This window comes from Haliotis asinina, chromosome 7 (assembly GCF_037392515.1).
Source record: "Haliotis asinina isolate JCU_RB_2024 chromosome 7, JCU_Hal_asi_v2, whole genome shotgun sequence".
Taxonomy (NCBI): domain Eukaryota; kingdom Metazoa; phylum Mollusca; class Gastropoda; order Lepetellida; family Haliotidae; genus Haliotis; species Haliotis asinina.
In genome coordinates this window covers 55,971,968-55,994,592 of record NC_090286.1, presented here as the reverse complement: position 1 = coordinate 55,994,592, position 22,625 = coordinate 55,971,968, and the positions used below count along the sequence as shown (strand labels likewise).

The following is a 22,625-nucleotide window of genomic DNA, read 5'->3' as shown; positions in this document are numbered from 1 at the left end:
ATAATTTAGGGACTGGTCATCCACAGGGGTAGGGTGTGGGGGGTCTAAGGGGTTATGAAAATGCCTCAGCGAAAGAGGTGTACCCAAATATCATAACTGTATGGTTGGGCCCGTCACTAAAGGAACATTATTATTTTTGGTACATGCATGATCACTATTTACAGACTAATAATTTATATTAGGGGTGGGCAGCTGTCATGATAATAAAATTTAGTACTGTCCTTAGACCCTAAACCCTAATATGACCATTCCCATGTAGAGAGGGAGAAAAGTTATGTCTACAGTAAGGTAGATGATTTTAAGGCAACTGAAGGTGAAGAGAAGTTAGGTTTCAAAGGAAGATTGAAGTAATCACCCTCAGAAACATCTGACACAGCTTCATAATATCATGATCGGTCCATAACCCAACATATCAGTTCACACAAATGATTCTGAATACTTTACCAAAATTTTCCAGAAACCAATATGCTATTGATTCAGGCGAGCTCCAACAACCATTTGCCACTGACACATTCCTGAACAAAAACAATACATGTAACATATAAGGTCAATGGCTAGGCATCAGTGTCTTGAGATCCCTCCATATCAGAGGCTCAACTGTCTACACCTCTCCCTCCCATCCATCCTTATTACCCTTGTGATGCTGCCATCACTTTCCTGGCATTGTTAGTAACTGTCTTAAAGGTCATTGATCATGTGTAAGTGAACTGCAATGGGGTCGCTCACGTCATGGGAGCCCACACCACTATCAGCCTCAGGAACACAACAGTTATATCAAGTGAACAGAGACAGCTGCTAGTAATACATTAGTGTTCCCCCTAGGCACATTTAGGAGGGTGCAGCGCCCTGCCCTTTGATTTTTGAGCCCTGCCCTTTTTATTTTGCACCCTGCCCGATAAAATTTTGCGCCCTGCCCTTTTCGCCTCAATTGCAGTCGCTTACTATGACGAGTGTGTAGTTTCCAGATTTTAGGAAGGGTGGTGTTTTCCCCCTTTCTTGAGGGTCATGATATTGTTTTTATAACGATTAATGAAATTGGCATATAAACCACAGCAAAGTCAAAGGAGTATAATTTGTCTTATGAATGACAATGGCTACCAAGGAAAGAATCAAGAGGAAAAGAGAAGAAGTGGTGAAGACTGAAGCAAGGAAGTGTCGCCGACTGATAGATTTCTTCACTGCAAACCGGTATGTGCCTCTAAGTTCGTAATTTTAAAGCTGTTGATTGCCGATTCTTTTTCATGTGCCATTCATATAATATCTTTATTTGCTAGACACAACGATCTGTGGATTACATGGGATGAATTTTGTGAGTTTGGGGACTGATATTCATATGACTGTGCCATATAGGTGAAAATCTGTAACTCGAAAATGTCCGCCATTTTTAATCCATCGGCAATTTGAAACTGAACTTGTATTATTTCATTATTTGTCCTGGTAAATGGCATCATGATTTCAAATTTTACTATCTTAAATTATTTTTAGTATGATATTTTAACTTTGTATACTGTTTTTCAGGCCGGAATTAGACAGGTCAGAGGTAGTTTCCTATGACAACTGAAGAACACAGGAGTCAGAGGCAGTTAATCAAACAAAGAAGAAGATGGTGGTCACAAAACTGTACTTGACACAAATTGGCAACAAAACCAGCCCTGGCTGAGGTACTCAAAAGATGACAAAATGAAGGGAAAGATGTTTTGTTCATTATGCTCCAAGTGGAATACCAAGGGCAGAAATGGATCTCTGAAACAGACTCGGTGTTCTAAATTGCAACAGGCTTCTCATGATTAGCCTGAATGCATCTTCAGCTTCAGACACTGACTTGAAGAAAGTTGTGAACAAATACTTGGCAAGGAAGAAAAGAAAACTGTAAATTGTTGTTTGTGTGTTTTCTGAAACTGTGAACAAACATGATAACAGACTAATGTCTTGAAATGCCTTTTTTTCAAATTCTAATCTTAAAATACAAACCGAGGAGAGTAAAAACGAACTGAATTGAGATTATAATAAGATAATTTGACTTCATATACATTTTGTTATTTTTTCAATAATCCCCACCAACATGCCCTTTTAGGTTATGAAGTGCCCTTTGTCCATGAATTTACCCTGCCCCTTCTGAACCCTAGGGGGAACACTATACATATGACTGTTGATGGAATTACAGCAGTAAATAATACCGTGTGGACCAGACAAACCAGTGATCAAAGGAATTTATCTTGACCTCAACTATCCAGATTTCAACAGTCCCCCCAAGTCTGCATTGAAGGTAATAAATAAGAAAGCCCAAATAGGAATCATCCAATCCATGGATGACCAGGCATGGCCTGTGCACAGAAGGAAAAGATCCTCAATCCTTAGGTGTACATCACTGAGAGTAATATCAAAGTACATGGTGAAAACGCCTCTCAAATAAAACCCGCAGAACTGTAAAACTGAAGTCTCAGTCTAAGAAATGATTTTATCTACCTGTTTAACACCCATATCTACATTACTGCACTGAGTGCGTCAAGGTATATCTTTACAATACTGACAACATAAAACCAATAGTACCCCAAAATCCCAATTTTGAACAAAATAAGGATTGATCTTTTTTTCCCATATTTGACTTCATAAAAGGCATTTAGTTTAGAAAATTGTGAAAAATATAACCTATTGTGGAAAGTCATAGACTGGCCAACTTGTCCAATGGGGCAGTTTCAAGCATTTTTGTATAATATTCTGTCTGAAAATCTACAACTATTTTTTTAATGCAAAACAATGTTTTAGGCTGTATGTAACAAGAGTGATAAATATTGAAAAGAATTCTGAAACAAATGAAAAATTACTCTTGTTGAGTTTCTTTTATACTTGATTTTGGTCTCCTGTCCAACCCTTTGACATGTATATACAGCTCCTTCTAACCATAACACGCATTGTACACCCTTCCACAAACCAGCTATTGACAGCTGTATTAAATCACAAGCCATGTGTTTTGTCATGGCCCTTTGAAAGCACTAAACCCTTGCACAAAGTGTTCCTCATCAAATTATTCCATATGCTTTAAAGTTCTCAAAACATTCTGTAAAAACAGTCAATATCAAGAATTGATTTATTCGCAAATAAAACCTTTGAGGACGTCTCATTTCCTCGCATCAGTGTCTGCGCTCATACCACACATAACATGATGACTTTAACATGCGATCATGTCAACACAGCACGCAGGTCCTCTTATCTCAAGCACAACCACGAATAAATGGATATTTTTTCATTTTAATACAATGTTAAATTTGCATTTCTATGAAAAAGGGCAAAAGACCAAATCAATATGCAGCCAAGAGTTAGAGATCTCAACTTTAATTGACAATTACTGAGATGTTTTACTGAGGTTAGCATTCTGCATCAACAAAAAAACTTGTTAATCTTGTATTGTAGTTTCAAATTCAAATTTATATTAATTAAGCACATTAATATTATCATAAATATTGTCCCTTCATGTTAGAGAAAAAGATTTGATTCTCACTTCAGTTATTAAGAGCTGCAATATTAACCAACATTTAAGGCTGAAACATCAACCCAAGCTCAAAGCTGAAGCAATGAACAACATCTCAGGCCTGAAACAACAACCAACATTTCAAATAAGAAACAACAACCAACATCTCTGGTTGAAATATCTACCACTGGCTTAGAACTAAAACAACAAATATCACCTCAGGTTGAAATATCAAGCGAAGTTACCGAAGTTCAGAACTGAAACAACCACCAACATCTCAGGTGGAAATACCCACCACCATCTTAGTACTTAAACAACCACCAACATCTCAGGTGGAAATACCCACCACCATCTTAGTACTTAAACAACCACCAACATCTCAAGTGGAAATACCCACCACCATCTTAGTACTTAAACAACCACCAACATCTCAGGTTGAAATACCCACCACCATCTTAGTACTTAAACAACCACCAACATCTCAGGTGGAAATACCCACCACCATCTTAGTACTTAAACAACCACCAACATCTCAGGTTGAAATACCCACCACCATCTTAGTACTAAAACAACAACCATCATCTCAGGTGGAAATACCCACCATCATCTTAGTACTTAAACAACCACCAACATCTCAGGTGGAAATACCCACCACTACCTTAGTACTGAAACAACCACCAACATCTCAGGTTGAAATACCCACCACCATCTTAGTACTAAAACAACAACCATCATCTCAGGTTGAAATACCCACCACCATCTTAGTACTTAAACAACCACCAACATCTCAGGTGGAAATACCCACCACCATCTTAGTACTTAAACAACCACCAACATCTCAGGTGGAAATACCCACCACCATCTTAGTACTAAAACAACAACCATCATCTCAGGTGGAAATACCCACCACTACCTTAGTACTGAAACAACCACCAACATCTCAGGTGGAAATACCCACCACCATCTTAGTACTTAAACAACCACCAACATCTCAGGTTGAAATATCCACCACCATCTTAGTACTTAAACAACAACCACCATCTCAGGTTGAAATACCAACCACCATCTTAGTACTTAAACAACAACCATTGTCTCAGGTTGAAATACCCACCACCATCTTAGTACTTAAACAACCACCAACATCTCAGGTTGAAATATCCACCACCATCTTAGTACTTAAACAACAACCACCATCTCAGGTTGAAATACCAACCACCATCTTAGTACTTAAACAACAACTATTGTCTCAGGTTGAAATATCCACCACTACCTTAGTACTGAAACAACAACCAAAATCTCAGAATTGGTAGCCAACAGCACAAGTCAGGTTGAAACATTCACCAAAGCTTAGGACTGAAACAACAACCCACGTCATGACTATGTAAGATCTATAAGAGATTGCTTATTACATAGACATTAATATGAAGTGCTTCTCCGCCTACTCAATAGTATCATAAACACTAAGCTTTTAAGGATCCTGTCTAAAACATACTTCTTATATCCATAAACAGGAAAAAACGAGATGCAAACATACTCTGAAGTGTCTGCTCTATCCAGCGGGATAATGTAAACTCCTGACAGGATGGGATGTATGGAGCTTAATGGAGGTTATCACATATCACTGCATTAATAGCTCCATAGCCCGATGCAGCACAAGTCTATTTGAAAGTGAGAGAGAAAATTTAACAATTTTAGGATCAGATGCAACTTATATGGCGAAAAAACAAGACAAACAATGATCAACAATTTTCGGACATCATTTTCATAAAATGTAAAAAAAAAAGATCCAGAAAAGGATGAATACTTGAAAGACTGTCTTCACACCTTTGGACAAAGTAAAGTACATGTATTGTAGTACACAAACAACCAATTAACCACATATGAAACAGACTGTTGGTTTCTTGGTTTCATAGAAATCACATTATAAACGACAATTCAGAACTTTCATATATTTCTGTTTATCCGGTCTACAGTTGAGTTCATAGGCATTATACAAGTAGATTCTGTTACTAGACTGGTGGCAATACAATGAAAGTTAAATTAAGTGAAAGCCATCAATGCAACATTCAAGTTCAGATTCTACGCTTATGCCATGACAGCTTCACTTTAACAGTTGAAAAATTAAATATCTAGCACATGGAAAAATAGCTTATATAACTGGACATGTGTGAGATGACAATGTAACAGTTTTGTAAATAATAACATACTGTTTATATGCTGGAGTGTTGAAACTAGGGTCCAATGCATGGTGGATCGAAATGTGAGAAGACACAAAACAGAATTCTGTCCCTTTAGAGGCTCTAATGGAGAATGCATACCACTAAAGAAATTCATGAATCAAAGGAGATTTCTGTAGAAATAAACATGATAAAATTCAGATTCCCACACAGATGCTTCAAAAGTTAGTTTAGGAAGCCAAAAGATGATTCAAATGCTTGAGGACCATTATATTTTCTTGGGCAGTACTCATTTACAGATCTTTGATACCACCTGTAATCAGCCGAATGAAAGACCTGATTTGCTTGCTGCGCTCAGCATTATTCCAGCAACACAGCAGCAATCTTGTAAGTAATTCAGTATGACCAGGCCATCCCATGATCAACAATATGAACCTTCATCTACACAACTGGAAACCAGTCAGATGTGTTGACCAAGTCAGAGAGCTTGACCACCTGATCCCATCGATCACCTCCTATGCCAAGCATAGGTTGATGAAGATCAATTTTAACTCAGATCTTCACGGGTATGAAGGATATGTAAAGACAGAGCCCACTGTCCCTGACATTTATCTCCAAAACAATGTAATAAAATCAAGGTATAGTACACAGCTGTTATTCACAGCAAAAACACAACCCAGATCAATGAAACACAAGCCCAGAACAAGGTACTGAACAATGGATTACATCACAACACATTGAGTGAAGTCATCTGAACATGGCATACAGTCCCTTTGTACTGGCACAGATGTTGGGAATGTGTGAATATAATTTGTTCTATTTTGCTGAACACTGACTTGTAGGGCTACTGGTACAGAAATAGTCTTGAACACAACACTGAGCCCAGTACACCTCCCAGCCCAGAACTACAACAAGAACAGATATTTTACACATGTTTCAAACAATATTGCCATACAGGGTTTCCACCTTTAAACTGACTTATCACTCATACACTGAGTCAGTATGGTTTTACTTTGAGCAATAGTCCAACAATATCACAGCAGGGGACACTAGAAATAGGCTCCTACTGATATATAACTGAGGCTGAAGGCCAAAACTGGCACACTCCAGTCACTGTACACTTACACTGTTCTGTGCCAAATAACAATAGAAACTTTCTACTTGTTTCCATGGAAACACAAACATCTCCTGAGCTTGTTTCATCTAACGTGCACTTTAAGTTCATGTGATACCTAAATGATACTGTGACACAGTACTCTACTTCACCAGTATCCACAACGTCTGGGATAAGTTACCATAGTAACAGGATCCAATAAAACAAATTCATAACCCAAGAAGAAAGAGAATGGTCGCATGTTAACACTGTTAGCTGAGTTTGTGCAAAATAGACAAATGGGTGATTTGTGTTGAGTGCATGAGTTACACGGTTTATCCTTAAAAATGAAAGTTTGTTTTCAAAATTGAACACAAGCATATGTTATCAGTGAAGTAAACCTGGACTAAACATCTGGTGCATGAAGAATGAAAAACAAGAGTGTAACTGAGGATAAGTAGGGAGTGAGTGAGTTGTTTTGAGTGATGTATATCACAGAATGGGGTGCTTTAGGCTTCACCAATATTCCAGCAATATCATGGCATGGGACACCAGAAATTTCCCTTCACACATTGTACCCATGTGGAGAATTAAACCCATGTCTTTTGCATGATGAGCAAACGCTGTAACCACTAAGCTACCCCACCACCTTTCAGGATAAGGAATCTTTGCAGATATAAGACAACTCAGATTTGATGAGGCAAGCCAGTGGTTTCCGTGTTAACCCCTTTAACAGGTTATAATTACGAATACATACTGCCTTCTAGAAAGTTGTTCAACATAATATGTTGCATTTGGCAGTACACATTCTCAAATTCCAGGTCAGACTCAACCCCCAAAGTACCAGAATAGTGTACTATACTGAGGAAGATTCAGAAACTTAGAAGGGGGGCAAGGAACGGGGTTATTGGCAATATTCTGCATTGGAATTTGAAGGAGAACAAAATGGAGTATTATAGGCCTGCACTGCCTTGGAATCTTGAAAGTGTTTGGTTACTGGTGACCAGTTCCCCTATGGATTCCACCACATCAACTCACAACTACTTACTGCTTTTGAGCTGTCAGCTGCTAGACGGGCGGCGTATCGGGCAATCAGTCGATGTTCATCATCTATCCGAAATGAGTCTGTACTTGCATTGTGTTTACTGGGGCTGAGGAATAAATGAGGCACTAGTGAAATCAACAGAATCACAGTATCTTAGCAATGACTTTTCTATTAACAGTATTTGAAAAACATTTACTGTATGGAAATGAACTTCATGACAGTCAACATCCATCAACACAGAAGTGCTCATAAAATCCCACTCTCCTTGTGGTTCTACTCTCAGATTGTCTCCCCTTATCAGCTAAATGTCACATATGTACGAGTGACAGTTTTGTAGACAATCAACAGTCTGGCCACTGATCTGTGCAGAATAACAAGACATGAATCTTGTGGGAACTGGCTTGAGGGCAGTCACTGGTTCAATCAGACATTAATCTCCTGTGAGCCAACAGGGGATACAGCAGAAATCTTTGAACTTTCAAATTATATTAATACCAAATTTATACACTTTTCGTTTATTCACATTATCACTGTAACAGTATAAGTTTAAATTTATCTTAAATTGTATGAGTTGACTAACAAACATCACTGTGGAACTGTGACACTTGACGGCCCAGATTGTTGCCCTTGTGTTCTGTGAGTTAGGTCTCTGTACTGGGGACCTACTGCCCAGCAAATCTTCCTCTTGACTCTATACAGTGTGACAAGCATGACCTACTGGAGACCTGCTATGACCTGAGAGGAACCTTACGAAGAGATAAGCATGACCTCCTGGACATCTGTTGCACCCTCAGAGGAACCTTACAAAGAGATAAGCATGACCTACTGGACATCTGTTGCACCCTCAGAGGAACCTTACAAAGAGATAAGCATGACCTACTGGACATCTGTTGCACCCTCAGAGGAACCTTACAAAGAGACAAGCATGACCTACTGGACATCTGTTGCACCCTGAGAGGACACTGAGAGGAACCTTACAAAGAGATAAGCATGACCTACTGGACATCTGTTGCACCCTCAGAGGAACCTTACAAAGAGATAAGCATGACCTCCTGGACATCTGTTGCACCCTCAGAGGAACCTCACAAAGAGATAAGCATGACCTACTGGACACCAGATGCACCCTTAGAGGAACCTTACAAAGAGACAAGCATGACCTACTGGACACCTGTTGTACCCTGAGAGGACACTGAGAGGAATCTTACAAAGAGATAAGCATTACCTACTGGACACCTGTTGTACCCTCAGAGGAACCTTACAAAGAGACAAGCATGACCTACTGGACACCTGTTGTACCCTGAGAGGACACTGAGAGGAACCTTACAAAGAGATAAGCATGAAGTATTGGACATTTATAATGCATAAATTTCCCACTAAGACACTGTAAACGTGAAGTTTCGAAGTTTGTCTCTTTAATGTTCTCCAATCATCTTGTGTATCATTTCACCATTTTAATGAAACAGATATTCTGAACGCCTCTGCAACCATAGTTGAAACTAGAAACTATTTACAACACAAGTTGAATGATATAATGCAAGCACTAGCATCTCAAGAAAGTTCCACTAATGAGCAAACTAAATTCAGTTGTATGTGACATATGACAAGACAAGCATACAGGATGATCCATCAGGATCAGGGAAATCTCATGCAAGTGAATTCTGACATCAAATAGATCAACACAGGTCAAAAAAAGTTCACAATTTTGTGTCTGTTGACTTATAAACATTTATCAATCAGTGTATATATAATTCATATCAAAGGCTATTCCAGAGGTTTTTATTTTTCATCCAAAAGTATTCTCGGAAAAAAAACATAATTACTGATAACCAGTGTTAAGTGATGTCATTTGATTGTGATGTCATGGTAACCAATGACATCATAATGATCTACTAAGCGGTGTGATGCAATTCCACTGTAACAATATCACCTAGGAAATACAGCTTATGAGCTATCTCTTGTGAAGACAATACTGGATGATAATACGCTATCCACTCTGCAACACAAACATGCACTGATGTAGCTGCCATGTGCTCTGCACCTCTCAACACCTGTCACTCACCTCCTGGGGGCAGAGCTACTGTCAAGGGAAGACACATCCCCTGACGTTATAATGGGGTGATCAGGGAATCCATTGTGAACGGGTATAGGTGTTGGTGGACTGAAAAACCAACAACAAAAAAGTTCAACAAAAATCAGAATATTGCAGACACATGTAAATGAGCATGCACTGAGTGAGGGATCATGCACCAGACTGACCTATGTGTACAACTGCGGCATTCACTGTGATGGTAGACGCACTATCTACTGACTGTATCTCACACTGGGCAACCAAAGACACAGCAAAGACTAGGGATCATGTTCCTTACATCATAATCTAAATCAGTGTAATAACAACTGTCCCCTAACATTACACAAGCTAGCACAGAGTAGGAAACTATCACAATGAATGAAATGTAGATGGTATGTGCAACTTACACTATGCATGAAGTTAAGACAGAAAGTGAAACTCACACAATGTATGAAAGATCAATGGTTTTCTCGGGTGCATCAGGAAAGTGTGGCATTTTCTGAGTGGACTTGACTGGTGTACACTGGAAGGACTTCCGTATAGAGTGACCAATCTGTTTGGCTTGGGATTTCTGCAATTCAGTTCTTGAGTTAGTTTTGTTAGGTTTTGTATATTTTATTTCACAAGCAATCATGACTTCAACAAAGAATGAGTTCTCATCATTGACATCATTTTTATTACTGACTGTTTGTAACAACATGACATTTTTTTATTGGTGATTTCTCAGGAGACAATATTTTCAACGTCTGCAACAAACACAACTTTCTCCATTACTGCCAGTCACATCAACCTTCTCTAATCTGGGTAAAAATTCATCTCTTGTGACTCATGTGTGTCATTACAAGTGATAAACAGGATCAGACGGTCAGGCTAGCTGACCCTATTACATACCCCAATTGCATAGATCGATGTGTGTAAAGTTAGTCACTGGATTGCCTGATCCAGAAGTTGATTATTTACTGACAGTTTAGAAAGGGCTGGAAAACTGCTGAACACACCGTCAAGCAACAAACAATCCAAGGCAATGTAAACCATTACTCTCTGTTCTCTAACTTTTATTCTTAATGCTGGATTAATGAAACTGGTATGACTGAAACCAACAATATTTTAGATTTCAGTGAGTGAAGAGTTAAACTGCAGTTAGCAGCACCTTTTCCAGGTGTCTCACATTGGCCAGTATGTATAGTTTGGGCCATACAAGCCAGTGATTGATACTTCTAGAGAGTATTCCTTACATATGTGGTGTATTCTTTCATTTCATGTTCAATGCGATGGTTTGCAGATGTGCGGCCCCTCCAGAAGCAATCCTGACAGAGGTGGTAGTTGAAACATCGCTGGCACTTGTAGCGGAACCCTGTGAAGGATTCTCGGTGGCAGCCCTCGCACTGAACAGGATGAAGCACTGAAACACATCATGTCAACGTGATAGGAGAGGGCAATAATACTTATAACTACATAAATATTCAGCACTCTGACTGCCTAGTCACTGTCTTGAAAGAAGCTTTCCATGTCAACTGACTGGCATGTTAAACAGTTTGATACAGTATCATTTCATATGCTATCTTCCCCATGTGTGTAAGTGAGTGAGTGAGCGAGTTTTTACGCTGGATACACCAGAAATGGTCTTCACCCATTGTGACTCAAGCGGGGTACCTGTGTCTTTCATATGACTAGCAAAAGCGTCAACCACTAGACTATCCCACTGCATGTTAAATCAAGGAAGTTGACGGTGTCACTTGCATTTGCTCTATACAAAATGGAAGCACCCAGTTTAAGATAATCAGTTGACAATCAAGATCTAAATGTCACAAAAATCAGTTGACAATCAAGATCTAAATGTCACAAAATGTATCTCATCTCATAAAGTACATGAAATTACTTGAGCATCTTAATTAAAAAGATGGTATGACTTGGTGAGTGTCTGTCAAAGCCACTGCAAACTGATAACAAATAATAATACATTTTGTCCCATGGCATACGAGAGAATACACCTTGCAAAAACACGCAGTAACTCTTATGTGATGATGAAGGACTGACACACTCTCTGTAGCACAGCATCTTGTCAACCCCCCTGTCTACCTATGTCATATTTCCTACCATTCTCCACATGTGCCATCCGGTTGAGTACGGGGAGCCACATCAGACACTGGGGGCCGGGGTCACACATCAGGACATTCAAGAAATCGTTGACGCTCACTCGGCTAGTCTGTAACACAAACATCACTACATTTAACATACAGTGTAGTCATCTGGTATGAAACAGGCTAACAGATATAACGTACAAAACAGTCATCTGCTAACAACCAGGCTACTTGATCAACTAAACAGATATAACATACAAAGTAATCATCTGTTAACAACCAGGATACTTGATCAACTAAACAGATATAACATACAAAGTAATCATCTGCTAACAACCAGGATACTTGATCAACTAAACAGATATAACATACAAAGTAATCATCTGCTAACAACCAGGATACTTGATCAACTAAACAGATATAACATACAAAGTAATCATCTGCTAACAACCAGGATACTTGATCAACTAAACAGATATAACATACAAAGTAATCATCTGTTAACAACCAGGATACTTGATCAACTAAACAGACATAACATACAAAATAATCATTTGTTAACAACCAGGCTACCTGTTTAGCCAATTGCTCGAAAAACCTCATACTTGCTCACTGACCAGCATGTACTGCAATTTCACATGTTCTCTTGAGCTTGGCTAGCCTGTCATATAAAAGTCACCTGATAAAAATAAGACCTGTATAAAATTCCAACACTGACAGGTATAATACACAATTATTACTGAACCTGTCAAAACACCAATTTGGAAAGTGTTATATCACTGCCTGTGTAACCCATGAGCAAGAAAACCTGAAAACGTCAGGAGATGTGTAATACTACTAATGCTGCACAGGCTTAGAATCAAAATGTGGGATTTGAACTAGTGACCAAACAAATCTGCTTTGCTTAGGGACACAGCTGGAAATGGAATGTAAAAACACAGAACCTAGGAAAACTAACAAAGAACATCTAGCTAGTTGAAAATGGCATGTTGGTGCATGCTATCATATTGTCTGTGTAAAGTATTATCCTACATATTACAATTTCAGACAAACTCAACAGCAGAATTCTTTATAATGTGCTTTCACAAAATGTCAAAAATGAAACATACACCTTTATGGATTACAACTTCTTGTTTATTACGTTGAGAGATGTTTCAGTGTAGATTCTCACATCGTTTCCAAGCTTGATGTAAGAATCTACATCGAAAGGTCGCTCAACATAATAAACAAGATGTTGTAATCCATAAAGCTGTATGTTTCATTTTTGACTCACCAACTTGTAGAATGTCCATTAAACAAGCTTTAAAAAATATTCAACTCTCATCTAGTACATCTCCCTGTGTAAGAAGAGTCCAAAAACTGAAATCACCGAAGACTGGAACAACCAACAATCAAACTCAGTTTTCTACAATCAAACACGAACAAATATAGCTGTTTGTCTCGATCTGAGCTATTTTTGTTTCCTCGAGAACAGCGCTAGATATGGCAAAGCCGGCGTATTTATTACAAAATAAGAGCTGAAGTAAGTATGCATGTTTGTTTTTCATTCACACTATTTTCTTCCACTTAAGTTAACCCGGGAAAACAGAAAAATGAGGTGAACCTATTACTTCTGATGACCAAATCATGAATCCAGACTGTAAACGTACCCCATAATGAATCTCATGATACCAGACAGTCTTTTGTCCAGTATGTACTTTATAACACTATGGCAACCAAGGCGTTCACCGCAATACCTGCAGAGCCTGCTACAGGCAGATGATTACAAATTTCGGGGGTGGAAATAACTAAAACGACTAGGGTACTCCCTTACAGAGGCACATGCAAAATCACTTGCCCTGATAACTTTTTCACCAAACTGGCTGATTTGCTTGCTCATCTTATACATTAGCAACATAATCAACATTGGAAAGTGAACTGGACAACAGTACAGCATGACATACAAACTGGCTTGCACCCCATCCCACCCCCCTCACTCCTTGTAAATATGATACTGAAACTGAACATTCCATTCAAAGAAATATTTTGCAGTACACAATATTGCAGAGTATTTGCTAATTCACTTTGCAAAAACATTTTGAAATATTTCAATAGGAAACAAAAGCCATTTTATCCTTTACATTCATTAAGTTCTCAACATAAAAAGGCGAGAATCACACGTAAGTCTGAAGAAGAGTGAATGTTCATGTCAAGAAACAAATACTGTAATCAATATTACAGCCAATGATCCACACACGCCGCTGGGGCACAATGACGAGTAATCGACCAGGTCACCTAGCCTGACCACCTGATCCATTTAGTCCTCCCCCCACACTGGAGTTGTTGATCACATGCTTCCTGTCGGCACAAGCACCTGAACCAAAATGTCACCAAGAAAGAACAAAGACAAGGAGATCCATAAGTCAGCTCTGCTTTCCCCGATACCACAAACGCCACTCAATAATATTGATGATTAAACAAGAAGCTTTAACAGTCAAGTTCTAGCATACAGTAGTCAAGAGTCAAATGATCATCACCTTTGCCTGGCTTGCCACTGACTGCCAAGTATATTATTACCACATGTTACATATACAATCCTCCATACACTAATAGCAACACATTATGGCATCAACTGCAGAACCACTTCAAAGCAACACCTATGAAAGCATGTTTTTCTCAGTAATAACTGAAAATTGTCCTGTTCTAAAGAGACCTGTATATGAGTTTCAGTTTTAATCAACATGCAATTCTTTCGAAAATGGTCAAATGTTTCATGTTATATAATTATATTAGGGATTACACCTTCTCAGTAAAGTGCAGATTAAGGTACTTTTGAGACTGAGATCAATCTAGGATTCCAACCCACACCCTTTGACTGAGACACCAGAGAAAATTTAATGGTATATTCCTGAACATACGTATGTGTTATAGTTCAATATGGCCATATACAATGTCATACTGATCTTGGAATCAGAAGGCAGTCATTTTCAATTGTGACTTGAGTGACCTGAGTTTCAGCAAACACGGTGACACACAATATGGAGGTCATGACTCAACAATACAGCTGTCCCTTATCCCAAACCATGACTCCCATAAGCCTGAATACAAAACTTGTCCTGGATAAATCAGTAAATTGAGCTGAAACAAAATCTAAATCTATAAATCAGTGTGAGTTTGGTTTTCTAAAACAAACAAATAAATAAATAAGCAAAACAGAGGATCCCACATCATTACTGAAGACTGTGAACAAGAACAATATTGAAACATGCACTCAAAATGCATGATACATAGCAGTGACATTCATTAAAAATATATTGCCAATATATTCTGTAGTCATGTTGCCATGGTAACATGATGGTACTGCATTATTCTTGTTGCTAGGTTGCACACAAATGATGTTGTTGTCCTCTGGCCATTGATCAGTGCATAAATATTCATAACATTTAATATGAAGGATATTTCTGAAATGACATACGACTTGGATTTTAAATGGCAAACAACTGAAGCTCCTATCACCTTTCACATGGAAATCTGTACTTGTGTTTGCTCAATGGGAAAACTAAATTATATTGACACGATATCAATGCTTAATGGCATTCCACCTCTGGGCATGTAGGTTTAGAATTTCAAAACAGATATTCAACTCATAGATCCCTTCTTCACAACAATACCTTTTCTTGTTTCCACAGACTCACCTCCGTCAAGTTTCTGCCATTATATCCACAAGGATGCAACTCAAATGTCCAACACACTGCATGTCAACAACCATTCCTCTTACATCCATTCTGAATCAAATCCCACGACCTCCTTCTCAGTATCAAATTCCCCGTGCGAGAAACAATTATTCTCGTGGTTTCATTGGGTGTGCTGGGCAGGAGTTCTAACACCACCTGCGGTGTGGTCAACATACCAGCTTCTGCTGACCACTGCCTTGACCTCCTCATCAATAACTCATTTCATTACGTGTCCCTATCACGGTCACGCGAAGCTGCAGGCATTCAGCAACACCCTGATCCCTTCTCGTGTCACTTCCGTCTTCATTTATTTCCTCACTGATCACATTTGCATATTCTAACAGCTGGGTCTCTAGCTGAGTAACAAACTTGAGCAGATAGATTTTTAAAGTTAGTTATCTTCATTACTGTGTAAGTTACAAAAAATGAAACATGTAAATCTCACCTCTGTTCTGCATCACATTCTGTGATATACCCCACTCTACCCACTCATAATCTCAGATATACCCTAGTCTTACATCTGCATTCTATCACAAACTCCATTATACCCAACTGCAATCTCTGATATTCTCCATTCTAGTATACCCCCCACTCACATTTTATGATATACTCCACTTAAACCAGGCCATTCTTTGATATATTCCACTCAAACTACCCCATTCTGTGACATCCCACTCAAACTACCCCATTCTGTGACATCCCACTCAAACTACCTCATTCTGTGACACCCCACTCAAACTACCCCATTCTGTGATATACCACATTTAAACCAAACCATTTCCGTGATATATCCCACTCAAGACACAGTAACATTCTGTGAGATATCTCTTCTTCCCATCCGCATTCTGTCGTATGACCTACTCTAAATGGAACATTCTGTGATATACCCAACTCTACCTACCCACATTCTACGCTCTAACCTGCATAACTCACCAACATTCTGTTATAATATACCACAAAACCCACCTCATTCCCAGGAAATGACCCATTCGATAAGATAATACAATGTTATTAAATATAAAGATGTAAAACATCTACTTGACTGACCCTTGCAACAGCATCTTAAGTTCATATGACACAAATAGCCTATATCATAGCTCTGTCTGAAGAGGATAAATCTATGGAGCAACATGTAAAAAAACCTGAACCAAAGGTCTGTAAAACATCAGAGCCACAACATACATCAACAGCTCAGAATCCCCTCTAAATCAAGAAAGTGAATATTCTAAATGCTCGATCAATTTTCATTGAAACCATGAGCGGGAACTCGGATCTCCTGTCTTTCAAAAGGTCAAGCCTCAAGGTCAGTGACAGGATCAGCACAACATACCTACATCCACATCCAAATTCTGGCACCAATACTGGCTAATGATCGGTCGTACATACCTGCTGTTTGCTACAGTACTAAAGCCACTCATTGACTCTTCCCCTGACAATAAGGTGGACACGCCATGCTCACATCTCTGCGCCGTCAGTTAACATTTGCAAGCTATTACCTGTGAGAAGCCATCCTCATCATAACTTTAATATCACCAACTGGGTTGTCGTGAATACAACCAATTACCTACCCACCATGTCATCACAGTTGCCATTCCAGGACAATCACAAGTCTCGCTACTCAGAGACGCTCATTGGCTTAAAAACGAAGCCTTCAACCAACAATGACTAGGGGTAATTAGGCAGTGGTAGAAGAAAGAGTCTACACAAAACATGAATAAATAGCCCTTTCTCATTAAGGGTGTCCCTTAAGCCTTCGTACGCTAGGCTTCCATTGGAAGGTGATTTGTTGGAAATCAGCACATTGAGATCAAACTGGTCGAGATCAATACCAAGAAGCTCGAGATGAACGTGATCAGCTGACTGCTTCCTCTCCAGCATCCATTTATCTTGACTCATGGTTCAGCATTTAGCATCCTCAATTAGGATAAAAGGACTCGTCGATTTAACACCATGTTCTTCTGATACCGTGATACCATTTTTTTCTGTGGTTGTTCCATTCCGCTAATTGCCGGAATGAATTCTGTTGTTTTTGCAAATGTGGAATTGTTTTTGAATTATTCTCAAGAGTGACTCTAATCATCCTTCATTCACGTGAATCAGAGTCACTGTCATAACACCAATTATTTTTAAGATTGACTTTTTTACACTGGAGAAGATGGAACAAGACACAAGTTGACTGGACACAGATTTCCGAAATTTAAGGAGCAGCCCGTGGAACACTGTAACTTAACAAAAGGGATCATTTCCGACTCATCAATTCCATCACTCCAACAAATAACTGCAATGTTCCTTTCACCTTTATTGAGATATGATTCAATGAAATGGGTATACTGTCTAATGAGATGATCATATTTGACATCGACCATATTGGTTTCTGTTTCTGTTCAAGATTGTTTGATAACATTTCAGCCAGGCAAACTGCTGAAGATGACATGATCTACAGGTTCTTCATCTTATCCTGTTCAACCTGCACAACACTAGCTTTGTTCCATGGCTGTACTGAAGGCTAAGCCCATGGATGTATAGTTGTATTATCCTTTCATCATCATCATCATCATCATCATCATCATCATCATCAACCAAGAACTAGAACAAAAATCCAGACAGTATGACTACTCAAAAGCACTTTGAGAGGATGTATGTCACATGTATCAGCAAAATCCACTCGGTCTTGGCATATGTCTTTGGGTCCTCAAGAATGACCTGCAGTCATTGCAGTGACTTCACAGAATCTGCTTTGTAAACTGGTATTATAAGATAATGCCGGTTGGTGATGATAGCCACTTGGCCCAAACTTAGCCATGCAAAACCTCTGTCTTGTTTTCAAATACAAGTCCATGGAACAATCACAAAGATCTACAGAGCATGAAGAAAGGGGCGAAGTTCCATATTAAAGCAAACACTTCGACATATCCAAACTCTCAGAGGTAGATACTTGAAGTAGTATGAAATCACATATGATCTTCCAAAACATGCTTCCACAGAAGATATTATTACAATGAAACTGCATCACAATGCTTCTCGCATAACTGTGACATCAATGCTTCAATGACATCACAATCAAATGACATCACTAGCCTATGTGTCACTGAGTTGGTTAGCTGTAAACACTACTGTCAATTATTGCAACTGTTCTATAACTGTGAAAACTGTAAGAACAACTCTGGATTAAAAACAGAACATCAGAGTGCCATTTGATATGAAATATGTAATCACTCATTGATTAAAGTCTGAAACCTCTCCTTTAGCGTTTCACACTTTCGTGCGGATGTATCGGATAGGAAAAGACACTTTTGAGGTTCACAGGCTAAAAACACCAGTTGATTAAAGACAATATATAATCCAGCGAATGAATGTTTTTTAATTCAATATTCAGACAAAATCAGACATGTGTATGAATAATCAGTCAAGACAAGACAAAACTCTAAAATACAACCATCAGATGACAGATAGATCAACAGCCACTTCATCAAGCATGGCCATGAAAACATCCAGGTCAACTCCTGTGACAATCAACCCTACAGCTAATTCCCCACAGAGGTCCACAGTTGCAGCTAACATGATCACTCTGCTGATGCAGCAAATTGGGTGCACCATTGTCTGTATCTGTCACCCAAGAGAACATACCAATTAAGACATGAATCTCAAGTCTAGAATGATTTTGTAAGTCTAGGCACTAGGCCTAAACATAGGTATTGTTCCAGAAGCCATTTTAATGCTCTCTTATATCTTGTAGATACATAATGGTATATTAGATTAATTTGTAGATAACTTTATTACTTATTATTGTTAGTCTAGGCACAAGGCTCTGGGCAAACTGATCTTAACACTACAACTGACAGAAGTGAATGGTACTGTACAGAAATAAGGAGCATTGTGATGTTAATATTTTGTGGAACAAGTCCCTACAATCCACACAGGATTGTAATGATCTCTCCTTTCATTAGTGTCATGTGGAGAGTTTGGGATCATACAAACAACACCCTTGACGACATCAACACCAAATCAATAGCAACAGCCACGCGAGATGTGGCCACTAATGGGAGACAAGTAGTTGCTTAATAATGACAGAGGAGCAGATAGGGATGCTGGTTCGCCCATCACTACCTGGATTATACTGATCTACTAGATACACTGTAGGCTGGAGTAACCTGGCAACCACAGACACATAACACATGTCAACTTGCACAAAACAAATCTTCAGGTTTGACTTCACAGTTAAATGCCATCTTAGCTCAGTTCTGTAAAACTGGTTTGTCTGGGTGATTGAATATTGAGTTTGGACTAATCCTGTGTTTCAGCAGTACATCAGGGCATATCAGGACAAACCTGCTCCTGAGTGCATCAGACTGAATCAGAGTCTAAATCAGGGCATATCACTGCAAATAAAGACATACCTGGGCATATCTAGGCAGGATGTATCAGATCTTAAAGGATGCATCACGGCATGACAGGGCTTAGCAGGACATACCATGATGTTCCAGGGTGAATCAAAGTCCATTATAGTGTATCAGGGCATATCACTGCAAATAAGGACATACCTGGGCATATCTAGGCAGGATGTATCAGATCTTAAAGGATGCATCACGGCGTGACAGGGCTTAGCAGGACATACCATGATGTTCCAGGGTGAATCAAAGTCCATTATAGTGTATCAGGGCATATCACTGCAAATAAGGACATACCTGGGCATATCTAGGCAGGATGTATCAGATCTTAAAGGATGCATCACGGCGTGACAGGGCTTAGCAGGACATACCATGATGTTCCAGGGTGAATCAAAGTCCATTATAGTGTATCAGGGCATATCACTGCAAATAAGGACATACCTGGACATTATCTAGGGCACTGCAAAAACGGCTGGGCTAAAGGGAAAAAAATGTGGGTCAGGCACTGTGACACACACCAAGAAAAGGGCTAAATCAGGACATACCAAGGGACACTTAGGTGTATCACTGCATATCAATGTGTATCAAGATACACCTGAACACATCATGGCATGTGAGGGTGCAATCTTAAAACTCTTCTTTGAAAGCCTTGAGTATAGTTATGGGTGGCTAACACACCAAGGGTTCTGATCAGGGTGAATCTGGGATTCAAACGCACGTTCATAGGATATGAACTGTTTATACTGTTATTAGCTGATAGCCAAATATAATATGTAACTCTGTCTCAAAACAATATGACATTACATGTACTTTACTAACTAGTAATTAATAATTTTTTTATTTCTGCATGTTATCGGTTTCAACATTCAATAACTACACACTTATGCTTTGTCAGTAATTATATGTTTATGTCATTCTAAGTTGAAAAACTATTCCCCAAACCATACACCTTTAATGTCAATTAAAAATGATAAAACATAAAGGATACCAACAAATTGAGCCTTATCCTAAAACTAACTTTCTATTATAGTTATAGGATATGTACATAGCGCACATATCCATGCAACTAGTGCTTGCTCAAGGTGCTGGAATTGGTTTCCCTAGATCACTGGATGTCAGTCTCAACATCACATCCTATTATCAGCCTCAACTCCATGGGGAGTAAACAACTCTTGTTGCCACTAGGCACACTGAGTTTATTGTGGCTCTCTCATCCTAATGAGGTACCCAGTTGACAGCTGGGTGGACTGGGACACAGTTAAAGTACTTTGTTCATCTTTACTGCACGTTGCTGTACCCACAATTGTGTGTTTGCATGCATTCATGTGGTCACCAAATGGTCACATACCAACGGATTCATGGGTTCTTTTAAGTGCACAGGGTTGTGTACTGTACAATAAGGTTGTGTACTGCGCACCGGGGGTTGTGTACTGCACACTGGGGGTTGTGTACTGTACACTAGGAGTTGTGTACTGTACACCAGGGGTTGTGTACTGTACACTAGGGGTTGTGACAACACAGAAAAAGTCTGCATACAAAGTTGACTCCAGGGCTTTTACACTCTGCCACAGGTGCGCTCGATCCCAACACCTCAACCTCACTGGATCACTAGCCTGGCACTTAAAGCAGCTTACCCACCACGCCCCCTTTCATATTATTAATAATAATGGGAGGAAATCAGGGTGAAAAATTAAGAACGAAAAGGACATAGATCTTAGAAAATATCCTCAAAAAAAAATATATTTGCATATGATCACTTTCTGAAAGACATTGTGCAATCATCCTGATGATGTGGTGACCATCTTCATAGGATGAGAGACCCACTTTAGCTCTATGTAACACATTCTAAAGATACCTATGTCCCATATCGAATTATGTCAGGCAAGGATGAACTAATGCCATGAGTAATTACAATCATGTCAAGGCAACATGGCATCAACCTACATCAGAGCACCAAGTTTCATTCTTGGAGTTAATCAATAATGCCCTTTGATGTTTAACATAAAGGACCCTTATCAAACACAAGGCCACATCAAATAAAATACAGGATTTATGATGGTCATGTGAGCAGTGTTATGCTAAGATAAAGGCAAGGTATATGTTCCTTTGATGGTCATGTGAGCAACGATCAGAGAAAATACAAATGTGGATGAATGAGAGAGAAAAACTGTTTGAAGGACTCGTAAAAGGTTCAAAAAGTCAGATAGGTATCTGCAGAAGCAGCTGGTTATTGATCATGATGAAGATGCAGATAACAAGAAATGCATAGTAACCTTCAGCGCTGGTCAGGTCATCACATCACAAAGATATCACTGACAGAATGATGACCTCACTTGACCAATGCAGGGCTGGCTGGTGACCAGAGAGGAGGTCATGGCAGAACAACATTACAAGGACATCAGTGTCAGAACACTGAACTCTCTTGATTAATGCAGGATTGGTGACCAGAGAGGAGGTCTTGGCATAGCAACATCAAAAGGACATCAGTGACAGACTGCTGAACTCTCTTGACAAATGCAGGATTGGTGACTAGAGAGGAGGTCTTGGCATAGCAACATCAAAAGGACATCAGTGACAGACGGCTGAACTCT

General features: G+C 39.1%; 1 protein-coding gene across 2 annotated transcripts in view; it reads right to left on the bottom strand.

Moving 5' to 3' along the window:
* Positions 1–22,625, bottom strand: part of LOC137290318 (dystrobrevin beta-like) — a 146,678-nt gene that overhangs the window by 55,822 nt on the left and 68,231 nt on the right. For both annotated transcript variants that reach the window (XM_067821142.1, XM_067821140.1), the window contains exons 7-11: positions 11,950–12,058; positions 11,088–11,254; positions 10,296–10,423; positions 9,844–9,942; positions 7,788–7,890 (exon numbers count right to left, since the gene is read on the bottom strand). In XM_067821142.1, the coding sequence (XP_067677243.1) occupies positions 7,788–7,890; positions 9,844–9,942; positions 10,296–10,423; positions 11,088–11,254; positions 11,950–12,058 (606 nt within the window). The remainder of the gene's footprint in view (positions 1–7,787; positions 7,891–9,843; positions 9,943–10,295; positions 10,424–11,087; positions 11,255–11,949; positions 12,059–22,625) is intronic.